Source organism: Carcharhinus amblyrhynchos, chromosome 18 (assembly GCF_965287045.1).
Source record: "Carcharhinus amblyrhynchos chromosome 18, sCarAmb.v2.hapA, whole genome shotgun sequence".
Classification (NCBI taxonomy): Eukaryota; Metazoa; Chordata; class Chondrichthyes; order Carcharhiniformes; family Carcharhinidae; genus Carcharhinus; species Carcharhinus amblyrhynchos.
Window position 1 is genome coordinate 2,379,110 of NC_137341.1, and position 17,327 is coordinate 2,396,436.

A 17,327-nucleotide genomic window follows, 5' to 3' on the forward strand; every position below is an offset into this window, starting at 1 on the left:
TTTAACACAAACATGATTTATTTGTCTTTCATCCAGAATAGCATATTCTACATTGGGGCTGGAGTTTATGAACATTGACAGTGACAGACCTGTCACAGTTCAATGCAGGATGCAATCAAGAGCAATATACAACCATTGTGATTACTTGTGAACTTGGTGGTGCGTCAGCAGTGCATTCTCACACTTCGAGCAGACGAACAGTCTCTCCCCAGTGTGAATTTGCTCACGCACAGTGAGATTGGATGATTGGCTGAACCCAGTCCCACAATGAAAGCACCTGAATGGTCTCTCATCACTGCAAACACATTGATGCAATATTAGTTCCCCAGAACTTTTAAAACACTTCCCACAGTTTGTGCAATTATAAGGTCTCTCATTAGTGTGAACCAGTTGATGTCTCAGCAGGTGGGACGACTGAATGAATCCCTTCCCGCAAATGGAGCAGATGAACGGCCTCTCCCCACTGTGAACTTGCTGGTGTTTCAGCAGGTTGGACGACCGAGTAAACCCCTTCCCACACTCGGAGCAGATGAATGGTCTCTCATCAGTGTGAAATTGCTGATGTTGTAACAGCCCTGACGAGCGTGTGAATCTCTGCCCACACACAGAGCAGGTGAATGGCATCTCCCCAGTGTGAACTCGCTGGTGTTGTAGCAGCCCTGATAATCGAGTGAATGCCTGACCACACTCAGAGCAGAAGAATGGCATCTCTCCAGTGTGAACTCGCTGGTGCCTCAGCAAGTGAGATGAATGATTGAACCCCTTCCCACACTCAGAGCAGATAAATGGCCTCTCCCCAGTATGACTACGCTGGTGTCTGAGCAGATTAGATGAATGAATAAATCCCTTCCCACATTCAGGGCAGCTGATTGGTCTCTCCCCAGTGTGAACTCGCTGGTGCATCAGTAGGTTGGATGAACGAGCAAACCCTTTCCCACATACAGAACAAGTGAACGGCTTCTCTCCAGTGTGACTGCGCCGGTGAATTTCCAGTTCAGATGGGGTTCCGAATCCCTTCCCACAGTCCCCACATTTCCATGGTTTCTTCCCTCTGGGAACATCCATGTTCAGAATTTGATGATATTCATAAATGAGGCAACTCTCCGATCCTGGGGTGATGTTTGGTTTCAGTTTCCTGACTGTAAATCCTCCACCAATGATACCTTGTGAAATTTATTTAAAACAGAAAAAACAGGGAGTGAGAGAGAAGACACAACAACACAAAGGCAGGTTGTGAAACTGAGCTGAATGATTCTGGGCATTTGTATGACCTGCACTAGGAAAAAGAACCGTGAAAGTTGCTGGATTGTTATAAAGAAATCCAACAGGTTCACTGATGTTGTTCATGGATGGCAATCTGCACGCTCACAAGACAGAGAGAGTAAAAGATAAGAGAGATACAATGATGGAAAGGGGTTGGAGAGACAGGGGCCGTATAGTCACAATGAAATCAATATTTCACAGAATTGCCAAAACCCTCAACCTTTATCACCAAGAAGGACCAGGGTATCAGGTGAATGTGAGCACAATCACCTCCAGGTTCTCCTGCAAGTCACACACTTGTCTGAAATCAAGTACTGGAGAAAAATAAGTTTCCCACCATTGGATATTGGGAAGACTAAGGTCGATTCTCAACTGCCCTTGGGCAACTGGGGTGGGCAATAAATGCTGACCAGCCAGCAACACTTATGTCCCACGAATGAAGTAAAAAAAACTATATCCACTTTAGTAACATCGCCCACTTCCACCCCAGTCTCAATTAATCTGCTGCTGAAACTCTCATCCATTCCTTTGTTACCTCGAGACGTGGCTATCATAGAATATTACATTGCAGAAGGAGGCTATTCAGCCCATCAAATCTGCACTGACCACAATCCCATCCAGGCCCTATCCCCATAACTCCATGCATTTATCCTGGTTAGTCCCCCTGACACTAAATGGCTATTTAGCATAGCCAATCCACACATCTTTGTCTTAACACACCTTTCCGTAATACCGAAGTTATGCAAAACTCTGTTGTCCACGTGCTTACTTGCACCATTTTAGGGCGCATGGTGGCACAGTGGTTAGCACTGCTGCCTCACAATGCCAAGACCCTAGGTTCAATTCCCAACTTGGGTCACTGTCTGTGTGGAGTTTGCATGTTGTCCCCATGTCTACATGGGTTTCCTCTGGGTACTCTGGTTTCTTCCCACAGTCCAAAAGACACGCGGGTAAGGTGGATTTGCTATGCTAAATTGTCCCTTCACGTCAGGGGGACTCGTTAGCGTAAATGCACGTGGTTATAGGGATAGGGCTTGTGCGGGATTGTGGTCGGTGCACTCGATGGGCCAAATGGTCTTCTTCTGCACTGTAGAATTTTATGATTCTGAAAGGCTTGTTCACCCATCACACTTACTCACTGATGTACAAATACTTATGTTTCAGAAGCACCAAGATTTTTAAATTCTCATCTTTGTTTCCTCCTTAATGGTGACCATCCCAATATCTGTAATCTCCTCCAGCCACCTACCCCTCTGAGCTGGACATTCATCTAATTTCAAGGTCTTGAACACTCCTGATTTTAATCTCTCTGCTATTGGTGACTGCTCTTTCATTTGCGGAGGATATAAGCTGTGGTATTTCCTCCTTAAACCTCTCCATCTCACTTTCTTGCTTTAAGATTCTCCTTAAAACCTCCCTTTTTGACAAAACTTTTGGTTATCTGCCCTAATATCTCCTTATGTGGCTTAGTGTCAAATATTACTTTCTCACATTTGTGTGAAATGACTTCGAAATTCTAATTGTTAAAAGCAGAGTATAAGTATAAATTATTGCGTGACTTGCACATACATCGTTGTTCTGTCTCATCAGTAAGGCATTGTAACTCCGAGTGTGAAGCAGTTCGATGGACAAGCTGTTCCCATTTTGTCACTGAAGATTGAACATTGTCCCAACATGTCCACCGCACATGCGTATTACTGTGCATTGCCCCCGACAAAGATGGCGGCCGCACATGCGCCCAACTGCACACTACCCCCGGGAAACATGGCGGCCGTAAAATCAGGACTACAACCGGGAAAATTCCGCGTCTCCGCTCAATTCAAATGGAGGGCTGAAAAATTATTTACAGAATATATATAGGGAGCCAAAAGCCAGCATCCGCAGTAATTTGCTTTCATTTAATATTTAGGAATCCTCTCCACCCACCCGTCTGAACCACAATCTTCTCCTTGCTGCCATTCCTCCCACTTACCGATTGAATACACACCATCTTCCCATCGCCATTACTCACACTGCGCATGCTCCACTACCAGCCCCGCCCCTCATTCACTTGGACTGGTTGGAGGGCCAGCTGCTCCAACTCGGTCCTCCAGCCCCTCCCCTCTTCCTATTGGTCCCGAATTGCCGTCAATCAGCCGTGCATTGTGACGGTTTCAATTGGTGGGCGGGGACACAGTCTCAGGCTGACCTGCTGATTATTGGCAGCGTTTTCTGTTTGGGAATGAGAGATGGATGGTCAGTTCCCCTCTGTCCAGGACTGGGGGGTTCACACTCATTTCCCCAGGACACTCATTATCACCGCAACTTCACAGGAGAAAGTCCCCGCTTCAATCCCCCACTGCAAATTTTGTATTTAAAAATGATCTAAACTGGAAAACTGTCAAAATTTAATGGAAAACAACAGGTAAAATTCACTGTGGCAAAAATATGAGATGATGCATTTCATCAGTTAAAAGCTAAAATATGCACTAAATGCTGAAGATTTATAAGTTACAAAAGAACAGAAAACGATAGACAATTCTAGTTGACATATTGTCTTATTAAGAAGCAGATTCAAGACTACAATCTCAGCAATTTTATAACATTATTAAGAAATATAAACTGAGCACGGAGTGCGGTTACTGGGAACTGCAGTGCTGTCAAAAAGCAGAATTATTCAGCCCAGCTGATTTCTTCCTGTCCCTTTAAAGGTGGAGAACAAGGACATCCTGTCTTCAAACACATCTCACCCTGCTCACTCAGAATCCCAGGGTAGAGAACTGGGATATCTTGTCTTCGAATACATTCAACCTGTTCACACTGAGAATCCCAGGGTGGAAAATTTGGACATCTTGTCTTCAAACACTGGAGCAGGAGGTGGGTCACATAAACAAGCTGAACACTGAGAGGGCATGAGTGGAGACAGGAGAGAAACTGAGAAAGACGTGGGTTCAGGGCTCAGACAATGGGGAACTTTAGAGACTGTTTGTCCTGCTGCGTTAGTGGAAGTGAGGGAAGCAGCAGAGGCAGCTAATCAGATTGTCTCAATCGGGGAGGCAGTGGTGTGATGGTAGTAGTAATCCAGAGTAGTTGAGTACTGAAGTAGTAAGCCAGAGCTCCAAGCTTCAGGCTTTGGGGGCCAGTTCAAATCCTACCACAGCAGATGGTGAAATTTGAATTCAATAAAAATCTGGAATTAAACATCTAATAATAACCATGAATCATGTCGATTTTCGCTTTAAAAAGCATCTGGTTCACTAATGTCCATTTAGGAAGGGAATCTGTCATCCTCACCTGGTTTAACCTGAATGTGACTACAGATCCACAGCAATGTGCATTGCTGGCTGAGCCAGCAACATACACACCACATGAACAAATAAAAATTCAATCTCAGTGATAAAGAAGCTCCATCAGATTCTTAGGTTTCTTTTTGGAGGTTAGGATGGAGGAGACAGGGGAGAGACCTTCAAGAAGAGATAACTTGTGTTAGAGATATTAAAAGTACTCACATTATCTTTAACATTGTGAATTATTTAACTTCATCCAGTACATTACCATCTATAATTGAGCTTTTGTTTATTAACATGAACAGAAACTGACCGCACTGAGCATGTTGCAATCCTGGATGTGATTAAAGCAATGTACAAGTATTTGTAGTTACTGGTGCACTCGCTGGTGTCTCCGCAGGTGAGATGAGGTAATGAATCTCTTCCCACAGTCTGAGCAGGTGAACGGTCTCTCCCCAGTGTGACTGCGCTGGTGTACAGTGAGGTTAGACCATTGTTTGAAACCACTCCCACAGTACGAGCACTTGAAGAGTTTCTCGTCGGTGTGAACACGTTGATGGGACATCAGTTCCCCAGAACTTTTAAAGCGCTTCCCACAGTCTGGGCAGTGAAACGGTCTCTCCCCGGTGTGTGTTCGCTGGTGTCTCAGGAGGTGGGATGACTGACTGAATCCCTTCCCACACTTGGAGCAGGTGAATGGCTTCTCCCCAGTGTGACTGCGCTCATGAACAGTGAGATTAAACCTAAGCCTAAATCCAGTCCCACAGTAGGAGCACCTGAACGGTCTCTCGTCAGTGTGAATACGTTGATGAGACATCAGCTCTCCAGAACTTTTAAACCATTTACCACAATCTGAGCATTTAAAAGGTCTCTCATCAGTGTGAGTGCGCTGGTGTCTCAGCAGAGTGGATGACTGAGTGTACCCCTTCCCACACACAGAGCAGCTGAATGGTCTCTCCCCACTGTGAACTCGCTGGTGTAGAGTAAGGTCAGATAATGTTTTGAATCCAGTTCCACAAAGCGAGCAACTGAATGGTTTCTCCTCAGTGTGAACTCGCTGGTGTCTCAGCAAGTGGGTTGACTGAGTGAATCCCCTCCCACACTCAGAGCAGGCGAAAGGTCTCTCCCCAGTGTGAATGCGTTGGTGCCGAGTCAGTTGAGATGATCGTCTGAATGCTGTCCTGCAGTAAGAGCAGCTGAACGGTCTCTCATCAGTGTGAACTCGTTGATGGGATATCAGTTCCCCAGAACTTTTAAAGAGCTTCCCACAGTCTGGACATTTAAAAGGTCTCTCATCAATGTGAACTCGTTGGTGTGTCAGGAGGTGGGATGACTGAATGAATCCCTTCCCACATTTGGAGCAGGTGAACGGTCTCTCCCCCGTGTGAATGCGTCGGTGAGCTTCTACCTCACTTTGGGAATGGAATCCCTTCCCACAGTCCCCACATTTCCACAACTTCTCCCCAGTCTGAGTGCAATTATGTTTTGACAGGTCTGACGATTGGCTGAATCCTCGTCCACACACACAACACGTGTACGGTTTCTCCCCACTGTGAACGGTGCTTTTTGCTTCCATGTTCAAAATCCGATGATATTCAGTTTATGATAAATTAGGCGACTCTGTGAGATGCTGATGTGATGTTTGGTTTCAGTTTCCAATCCTCCCCTTTTAATACCCTGTGAAATTAATTATAACAGAAAAAAGGGAGTGAGAGAGAACCCCAAAAACACAAAGGCAGGTTGTGAAACTGAGCTGAATGAATCTGACAATTTATGGGGCCTACACTAGGAAAAAGTGACCATGAAAGTAGCTGGATTTTCATCAAAACCCAACAATGTTCTTCATGAAGGAGCGATAGCCAAACAATATTGAAGTAATATTGAAAGATTAGGTTAAAAGTAGCGCCACAAAAACTCATAGTAAATCATTTTTTATCAGGGGCAAAACTGCTTGCAAAGGGAGCAAGGCTAACTCTCTTCACAACCAAATGTGAATTTACTGATAAGAAATACACACAACTAAAAAATGGTTTGTGCTATAACATTAGTATATAAGCTAAAATACCAGCTCTGATTAGTAAAACTCCAAAACAGATAAACAAAGTATCTGCCCCGAATTTTATTATTTTACTGGACTCCAATATCTTAACTCAACCACTCTGACTTCCCACTCTGTTGTGGGAAATTCAGTTTTTAGAATAAATCAAAATAACATTTCCTAGAAATTGAACATTATTCATTTGGTTGTTTCACCAAACATGGAAAAGCAATTAGTGGTGGTCTACTGTTGATCTAATTTACATCTTCCATGCTACCATTATCTAAACAACCCAAAACCTCAGTATAAATATTTTAATCCAAACTCCAATCTTTAGCTTTGTTAGGGGATTCATTCAATTCTCGTAGACTAAATTAACTGTTCTGAATGGAGACATTTTCACATACTCTGGAATTGATATTTTCTCTAGTATTTGATAGACATGCTTACTCACTCTTAAAATTCTTATATTTGCAAATGATTAAATTTTGGATTCTCCTTTAGAAATAAGAAATAGTTACATTTTCATCATAGAATCGCTTGTGTCGAAGGAGGTTATTTGGCCCACTGGGTCTGCAAAAAACTCTGCAACAGAGCATCCCAGTCAGACACTATTCCTGTAACCCTACATTTTTACCCCTCCAATCTCCAGAACCGACATATCTCAAGACACAAAGGGGCAATATAATATGGCCAATCCATGTTAACTGCACAGACTCTGGAGGAAAATGGAATACTCAAAGGAAACCCACACAGACACAGGGAGAATGTGCAACTTCCACACAGATAGTGACCCAAGGCTGGGATGGAACTTGGTCCCTGGAGCTATGAGGCAGCAATGCTAACCACTCTGCCATAGAAAGCAGACTTTCTCCTGTCAAGATGGAGCTGCACGATTAGACTGAAATCTGTGTTCATCCTCAGTTCAATACGGATTGGTGTGGATTTGTACTTATAAAGTTCACTTTCTGATACAGTCATTTATTCACATCTTAATGAGAGATGTTCTGCAATGCACACAGAACAAGCATGGCAACTAACATCAGGAATAAACTCAGTCCATCAGAATGAACATATGAATGTGATTAACAGAAGAATTAACAGCAGAATCTAACCCCTTTGGTCACTGATGAACTCGCTGGTGTCTCTTCAGGTGGGATGAAGAAGCAAATCCCTTTCCACACGTGGAGCAGCTGAATGGCCTCTCCCCAGTGTGAATTCGCTGGTGTACGGTGAAATCAGATGAACGTCTGAACCCAGTCCCACAATGAGAGCACTTGAATGGCTTCTCATTAGTGTGAATGCGTTGATGGTACAGCAACTCCCTGGAACTTTTATAGCACTTCCCGCAGTCTGGACATTTAAAAGGTCTCTTATCGGTATGAACCAGCTGATGTTTCAGCAGGTCAGAGGACCCAGTGAATCCCTTACCACACACAGAACAGATGAATGGCCTTTCCCCAGAGTGAACTCGCTGGTGTGTCAGGAGGTTGAATGACCGATTGAATCCCTTCCCGCACTCAAAGCAGGTGAACAACATCTCCCCAGAGTGAATTTGTTGGTGCGACAGCAGATTAGCCGACCGAGTGAAGCCCTTCCCACATTTGGAGCACGTGAACGGCCTCTCCCCAGTGTGACCGCGCTGATGGATTTTCAGTTGAGATGGGTAATTGAATCCTTTCCCACAGTGCCCACATTTCCACTCTTTCTCCCCAGGCTGAACGCTGCTTTTTCCTTCCATATTCAAAGTCTGATGATTGTCAGATCCTGATGCAATACTTATTTTGAGCTTCCCGACTGGAATTCTTCCTGTTCGAGTACCTTGTGAAATTGGTTTGAACAGAAAAAAGGAAGTGAGAGAGAACTCACAAAAGTACAAAGGCAGGAACATTTTGTTCATCTGCCTTTAAAGCTCCTTATAAGACTCAGTGTGAAATGTGTTGGACATATATCACTGCTCCTTCATCATCGCTGGGTAAATAAGAACATAAGAAATAGGAGCAGGAGTAGGCCATCTAGCCCTTCGAGCCTGCCCCGCCATTCAATAAGATCATGGCTGATCTGTTGTGGCTCAGTTCCACATTCCCGCCCTCTCCCCATAACCCTTAATCCCCCCGCTTATCAAAAACCCAATAACCTGTAACTCCTTCTCTCACAACATTGTGGGAACAGCTTCATCACACGGATCACAGAAATTCAAGACATTCAACACCATCTTCTCCACAGATAAATGGGGGATTTACAAAATATGCTGGTCTTGTTAATGGAAGGAAAAGGGTAAGGGACCTGCTGATCTTTTCATGCAGAGAGGCAGAGCTGGTAAATGATCAGATTAGCATTAATCTGTATTGTCATGATTCAATGACTAAACAATAAAGGACCTACACGGGAAACCAGGGACCAATTTCTATAGCCAACACCCACCCCGATAAAAAAACTGCTCTTAATCGGTTCATCTGAGGTTCTAGATTGGGTTTATGAGCAATCCCCACAACAAAATAGCCAAATGCTGCAGCTGCTTGAAATCTGAAATAAAAAGATGAAATGCTGGAAATACTCAAGGAGATCAGGCAGTATCTTTGGAGGGTACGCAGAATGAATTAGAGGCTTTAAAAATATTTCAGAGTTTGATGGTGCAGCAAGGTAACACAGTGGTTAGCTCCACACAGTGGTCTCAGTGCCAGGGACCCAGGTTCAATTCTGGCCTCAAGTCACTGTGTGGAGTTTGCACATTCTCTTTGTCTGTGTGGGTTTCCTTGGGGTGTGCTGGTTTCCTCCCACAGTTCAAAGATGTGCAGGTTAGTTTGACTGACCATACTAAATTGCCCCTTAGTGTAAGGGGGACTAGCAGGGTGAATACATGGGGTTGGGGGGGTAGGTGGGATTGTTGCTGGTACAGGCTTGTTGGACTGAATGGCCTCCTTCTGCACTATAGGGATTCTATGATGATGATGAAATTCAGAAGCAGAACTGAACTGGGCCTCAGTACAAGAGAAGCAGTTGCTAATTATTATTCTGTTGGATTTTCATCCTGTTGTCTAGACCAGGATTTCCACAAATGCATCCTTCTCTTTGTCTGAGCCATCAGTCCCTTGATTTGAGGATAACACATCCTCAGGTGTCTTCATGTGACTGGAAAAATCCACAAATAGAACATAGAGGTTTACAGTATGGATACAGGCCCTTCGGTCCAACTTGTCCATGCCACCCAATTTTTACTATTAAGCTAGTCCCAATCTTACCCATGTAACTACCTAAATGCTTTTTAAAAAGACAAAATTGTACCTGCCCTCACTACCACCTTTGGCAGCTTGTTCCAGACGCCACCCTCTTGTGTGAAAAAATTGCCTCTCTGGACCCTTTTGTATCTCTCCCATCTCACCTTAAAGCTATGCCCTCTCATTTTAGACTCCCCCAGTGTTGGGAAAAGTTGTTGACGATCTACCTCATCTATGTCCGTCATTGTTTTATAGGGCTCTATAAGATGACCCCTAAGTCTCCTATGCTCCAGAGATAAAAGTCCCAGTCTATTCAGCTTCTCCTTATTACTGAAACTATCAAGTCCTGGTAGCATCCTAGTAAAATCCTAGATCTTTGGACACTTGGTTCCACGAGGCAGCGGGATTTGGGAGCAGGATTTGTTTTCTTTCCTTTCCCTCTCTGCGTCCCCTCGGCCTCCTCAATAAGACACGGGGACACAAAGGGTAAACCAGCTTGATGGACAAGTTGTCTCCATTCTGAACAATGGGAAACAAGCTCCAGCCAATTCCCCCAACAAAGATGGCGGCTGCGCATCAGCTATGCTGCTCATTGCCCCAATAAAGATGGCGGCTGTTAATCAGGGCTTTGTCAAGGAAATGGCGACACGCTCCGTGCAAACGGAATGCCGGGATGTTCTTTTTAAGGATTTCGAAGTCTTGCACACATATTTACGAATCCTCTCCGCCCACTCGCCGGATCCGTCGCTCCTTCTGAGCCACCATTTCACTCACTTACCGATTAGACATCATTGTCTCCCCATCTCCATTCCTCGTAGTGCGCACGCTCCGCTCTCAGCCCCGCCCCTCATTCATTCCGGTTGGTTGGAGGACGAGCTGCTCCCGCTCGGTCCGCTAGCCCCGCCCCTCTCTTCCGATTGGCCTGGAGCTGCCGTCAATCAGCCGGGCATTGTGACGCTTTCAAATGGTGGGCGGGGCCACAGCCTCAGGCTGACCTGCTGATTATTGTAAAAAGTCTGATAACACCAGGTTTTAGTCCAACCGATTTATTTGATAATACTCACAAGCTTTCGAGGGGACTGCCTCTTCGTCAGGGGAATGGAGAGTTCTGGCCAGAACTCTCTGACTAAAACCTGGTGTTGTCAGACTTTTTACTGTGTTTACGCCAGTCCAACGCCGGCATTCCCACATCATGACTGCTGATTATTGGCAGCATTTTCTGTTTGGGAATGAGAGATGGATGGTCAGTTCCCCTCTGTCCAGGACTGGGGGATTCACACTCATTTACCCAGGGCACTCATTATCACCGCAACTTCACAGGAGAAACTCCTCGTTTTAATTCTGCCCGCAAATCTTGTCTTTAAAATTATCCGAACTGGAAAATTGTCCAAATTTAATGAGAAACACCAGACAAAACTAAATTAACATCTTCCATGCTACTATTATCTAAATAGCCCAAAACTTCATTATAAATATTTAATCCAAACTCCAATCTTTAGCTTTGGTAGGGGATTCATTCAATTCTCGTACATTAACTGAACTGTTTTGAATGAAGTATTTTTCACAGACTTCGGGATTAATATTTACTTTAATATTTGAAGGATATACTTACTTACTCTTATAATTCTTATATTTGCAAAGGTTTAAATTTTGGATTCACCTTTAGAAGTAAGAAATAGTTGTTTTTCATCATAGAATCACTAGTGTAGAAGGAGGCCATTCAGCCCATCGAGTCTGTAACAGAGCATCCCAGTCAGGCACTATCCCTGTAACCCGACGTATTTACCCCACTAATCTCTCTAATTTACACATCTCGAAATGGGACTCTAAGGGGCAATTTAGCATGGCCAATCCACCTAAACTGCACACTATTGGACTGTGAGGGGAAACTGGAGCACCCAGAGGAAACCATATAGACACGGGGAGAGGGTGCAAACTCCACACAATTATCCCATGTCTGAATTTATTGATCGTAGCAAATTATCATCTTTGCACAACCACCAGATCTCAAGATTTCTTATAAATTATTTAATAATATATTCTTAAAACTTAAATTGTCTCACCTGATCTATATCAAATACTGAAGTGAAACAAAACCCGCTTCTCCTGATGGTAGGAAATATTTCCTGAGGTGTTTAACCCAGACATTTTCAATATTCAGGAAACTTACAATGGAGTGAAAACAATACTGAAATTTGTCAGGAGAAGGGTGAAATTCTTGACTGGTTTTCTTCCTTTTGCTGGTAGCTAGTTGGATTCACTGGACCCAGTTAATGTACAAAGTGAGATGGACAATGAGGGAGAGTGCAGACAGGGGGAATACAGTGTGTTAGTGTGAACACATTAACGGACAATTGGGGCCCTGGAACTTTTACAGTGCTTCTCACAGTCTGGGTATTTTAACGGTCTGCCCACAGTATGAACTCACTGGTGGACAGTGCGATTTGATGACGTCTTGTACCCAGTCCCACAATGACAGCATCTGAAAGGTTTTTCGTCAGTGTGAACATATTGATGGGACATCAGTTCACTTGAACTTTTATAGCATTACCCACTGCCTGGACAATTAAAAGGTTTTTCCCAGTGTGAACTCACTAATGTGTCAACAAGTTGATGACTGAGTGAATCCCTTTCCACAGTCAGAGCAAATGAAGGGCCTCGCCCCCTATGTGAATTTGCTAGTGTACAGTGAGCTCAGATGTTGTCTTAAACCCAGGCCGACAATGAGAGTTGAATGGTGTCTTACCAGTGTGATCATGTTGATAGCATATCAGTTCTCTAGGACTTTTATAACACTTCCCACAATCTGGGCATTTAAAAGGTTTCTCGTCAGTGTAAACTCGCTGGTGTGACAGCAATGGGATGACTGATTGAATCCTTTTCCACACTGGAAACAGTGTGAACTCATTGGTGTGTTATCCAGGAGGATGACTGAGTGAATCCTTTACTACATGTTGGGCAGGTGAAAGGTCTCTCCCCAGTGTGACTGCATTGATACTTTTTCAGGTCACATAGGTATTTGAATCTTTTCCCACAGTCTCCACATTTGCGCCTCTTTTCCCCAATATGACTGCATTTGTATTTTAAGATTGGCTGAATCCTCATTGTGAGCAATAGGTAAAGATGTTGTTAACACATATATTTGTAGAGCATAGAGAAATAGCTTGAAGTTAAATAGATTGGATATAGTTAGGCATATTGATAACCCACTTTATGGAAACAACTGTGAGTTTAGTCACAAACATAGGACATAAGGTTCGATGCTGCTAACACAGCAATAATTAGGGATAATAAAAAGACTGCCTGTAATGCAGAGATAACATCAGAGATGTGATGTGCAGTGAAGCATACACCACATCCTGCAGGAATGTAAGAGGCCCACGTTATAAAAAGCAAATGGTCTGCAAGATGTGTTGTTTATACAACTAAGCATAAAAGGGGAAAAGGTCACTGAGATAGTCGGGACAGCAGTGATTAAGTTGGCAAAGGATTGATTACTGCCAATCTGAACTGGACATGTAACAGTATTGGATAAGATGGATGAGTTTGCTAATGCACTCTTGTGATAACAGGAGACATTGTTAGATGGGATAGGAACTTAGGGCACCTCGAGCCAATAGGAGAATGTCAACACATAGATGGGACAGGGACCACCAATTAGGAGAGAACATCACATTGCAAAGCCATCACAATGCTTGTAAAAAAGGTATAAAATGTGCTGTAAATCTATATGAGGTGTGCCTATTTCGCTAGACACCCGGTCTTGCAAGAACGTCAAATAAAATCTTGCTCCTTCAGAACTTGACTTGACTAAATTGTTTAACTGTGAGCTGTGTTTCTCACATCGTCCACACACAGAATATGTGTGAGGTTTCTCCTGTCTGTGAATTGTGCTTTCTCCTTCCATGTTCAATATCCAATTGAATTCTGGCTATGATAAACTGGGGGACTCTGCCAACTCCTGATGTGATGTTTTGTTTCAGTTTCCTGACTGAAAATCCTCCTCTTCTAACATCCTGTGAAATTGATTCAAAACAGAAAAAGATGGAGTGAGAGAAAACCCACAAAAACACAAAGGCAGCTTTGAGGATATGAGGCATGAGTTGTGAAGCAGCAGTGCTAATCACTGTACCACCGTGCTGCTCTACTTGCATTCAGGTTCTGATGGATCGAGAGATTGTGTGGCTTTGATCCGATGATTGAGGCTTCTACCTTTAGAACATAAGAAATAGGAGCAGGAGTAGGCCATCTAGCCCTTCGAGCCTGCCCCGCCGTTCAATAAGATCATGGCTGATCTGTCGTGGCTCAGTTCCACATTCCCGCCCTCTCCCCATAACCCTTAATCCCCTCGCTTATCAAAAAACCCATCAACCCGCGTCTTAAAAATATTTAGCGAGGCAGCCTCCACCACTTCAACGGGCAGAGAATTCCAGAGATTCACTACCCTTTGAGTGAAGAAGTTCCTCCTCAACTCCGTTCTAAACCGCCCCCCCTTTATCTTGAGGCTGTGCCCCCTAGTCCTACTGTCCTTTCTGAGCGGGAAGAGTCTCTCCACCTCTATCCTATCCATCCCATTCATCATCTTATACGTCTCAATGAGATCTTCCCTCATTCTTCTAAACTCTAACGAGTACAAGCCTAGTTTATTCAGCCTCTCCTCATAGCTCAACCCCCTCAACTTTAAATCTTGATCTTCTTTCTGGAAGAAAATCATCTTTGGCCACACAGTCAGAGGTGTATAAGTAGTAAAGGGCTGAAGGCACAAATACGCTGGGCACTTGTGTTCATCCTGTTCCAAGGAAAATGATCTTTTATCCAATTCTTTAATCATCATTTTATCTTCACTTGTCAACAACATATTGATGGTAAATCAGTTCCTTGGAACTCACAAAACCACTCTGCAGACTCTGGACAGATAAAATGTCTCTTGTCATTGTGAACACTTTGGTGCGTTTTCAAGTCCAATAACCGAGTGAATCTCTTCCCAGACTCAGAGCAGGTGAGCGGTCTCGAGCTAGTGTGAATTCGCTGATGCTGAATGAGAGTGGATGATTGACTGAAACTTGTCTCACAGCGAGAGCATGGTCTCTCATCAGTGTGAACACATTGGTAAATCAAGTTCCTGGAACTCTTAAAGCACTTCCCAGTCTGAGCATGTAAAAGGTCTCTCGTCAATGTGAACACGTTGATGGGACATCAGCTCACTGGAATATTTAAAACAATTCTCGTAGTCTGGGCACTTAAATGGTTTCTCAGCTGAGTGAACACTTTGATGGGACATCAGATCTCTACAGGTTTTAAAACACCTTCCAAAGTTGAGACATTTAAAAGATCTCATCAGTGTGCACAAGTTGATGGAAAATGTGTTCCCTTGAACTTTTAAAGAACTTCTCACAGTCTGGGCAGTTTTCACTGGGTGAATTAGTTCCCCAGAACTCCTGAAACATTTTACACAGACTTGGCATTTAAAAGGTCTCCCCTCAATATGAGCATGTTGGTGAGACATAAGAACATAAGAAATAGGAGCAGGAGTAGGCCAACTAGCCCTTCGAGCCTGCCCCGCCATTCAATAAGATCATGGCTGATCTGTCGCTGCTCAGTTCCACTTTCCCGCCCTCTCCCCATAACCCTTAATCCCCTCTCTTATCAAAAACCCATCAACCCGCGTCTTAAAAATATTTAGTGAGGCAGCCTCCACCACTTCAACGGGCAGAGAATTCCAGAGATTCACCACCCTTTGAGTGAAGAAGTTCCTCCTCAACTCCGTTCTAAACCGCCCCCCTTTTATCTTGAGGCTGTGCCCCCTAGTCCTATTGTCTTTTTTGAGCGGGAAGAGTCTTTCCACCTCTATCCTATCCATCCCATTCATCATCTTATACGTCTCAATGAGATCTCCTCTCATTCTTCTAAACTCTAACGAGTACAAGCCCAGTTTATTCAGCCTCTCCTCATAGCTCAACCCCCTCAACTCCGGTATCAGCCTAGTAAACCTCCTCTGCACTCCCTCCAAGGCCAAAATATCTTTGCGCAGGTGCGGCACCCAAAAATGCACACAGTACTCCAGTTGCGGCCTCACCGATGCCCTATACAGCTGCAGCAAGACCTCCCTACTTTTATATTCAATCCCCTTCGCTATGAAGGCCAGCATCCCATTTGCCTTCCTGACCACCTGCTGCACCTGCAAGCTGGGTTTTTGCGACTCATGCACAAGGACCCCGAGGTCCCTCTGCACCGTCGCCTGCTGCAGTTTTTCGCCCCGTAAGTAATAGTCCTTCCTACCATTCTTCCTACCAAAGTGGACCACCTCACACTTGCCAACATTAAATTCCATTTGCCATTTCCTGGCCCATTCGCCCAGCCTATCTAGATCCTTCTGCAGACTCTCCACACCCTCCGCACAATTTGCCGTTCCCCCAATCTTGGTGTCATCGGCAAATTTCGACACTCTACACTCGGTTCCCTCCTCCAGATCATCTATATAAATGGTAAAAAGCTGAGGCCCCAGCACCGACCCCTGGGGCACTCCACTAGTCACCATCCGCCAATCCGAATAGCACCCGTTGACCCCCACTCTCTGCCTATTTGACAACCAATCCTCTATCCACGCTAACACCCTACCCCCAACTCCATGTCCCTCGACCTTCTGCAATAACCTCTTGTAAGGCACTTTGTCAAACGCCTTCTGAAAATCTAGAAAGACCACATCCACCGGCTCTCCTCTATCCACCGCCCTAGACACATCCTCATAGAACTCCAATAAATTTGTCAGACACGACTTCCCTTTAATGAAACCGTGCTGCGTCTGCTCTATCAAGCAATTCCCTTCAAGATGCCTCGCAATTTCCTCCTTAATGACAGATTCTAACATTTTACCTACCACAGACGTTAAACTAACCGGCCTATAATTCCCCGCCTTTTGCCTGGCACCCTTCTTAAACAACGGCGTAACATTAGCCGTTTTCCAATCATCCGGCACTTCCCCGGAATCCAGCGACGTTTGGAAAATAACCACCAAGGCATCCACTATCACCTCCGCCATTTCTTTCAGAACCCTCGGATGCATTCCATCCGGTCCTGGGGACTTGTCCACAATCAGCCCCTCCAGTCTGTCGAGCACCGCCTTTCTAGTAACAGTAATGTCATTAAGACCCTCCAGTCCTACCACCTTTCCATCTTTAACACCCGGCAAATTATTCACGTCCTCCTCCGTGAAGACAGAAACAAAAAAGTTATTCAATACCTTAGCCATATCCCCATCCCCTACCACTAGCTCCCCTTTCTCATCCTCTAAAGGACCAACATTCACCCTAGCCAGCCTCTTCCTTTTTATATATTTATAAAAACTCTTGCTATCCTTTTTTATATTAAGCGCTAGCCCAGCTTCATAGTTTCTCCTACCCTTCCTTATCAACTTCTTTGTCAATCTTTGTTGACATTTAAACCTCTCTCAATCCTCTTCTCGCCCACTACTCTTAGCTACTCTAAATTCCTCCGCTTTTAGTTTAACACTTTCCTTCACCTCCTTCGTTATCCACGGCTTAT

The 17,327-nt window shown here is 44.3% G+C and overlaps 1 protein-coding gene across 1 annotated transcript; it reads right to left on the bottom strand.

Annotated features, from left to right (window-relative positions):
* Window positions 1-10,616, bottom strand: LOC145354775 (uncharacterized). The gene is made up of 3 exons (XM_080206252.1): window positions 10,564-10,616; window positions 4,904-6,206; window positions 1-1,051 (listed from the first exon to the last, which is right to left on the bottom strand). Exons 2-3 carry the CDS (start codon window positions 6,103-6,105, stop codon window positions 142-144), a joined length of 2,112 nt encoding a protein of 703 aa, XP_080062378.1. The 5' UTR covers window positions 6,106-6,206; window positions 10,564-10,616; the 3' UTR covers window positions 1-141.
* Between the last annotated feature and the right edge of the window lie 6,711 nt (window positions 10,617-17,327).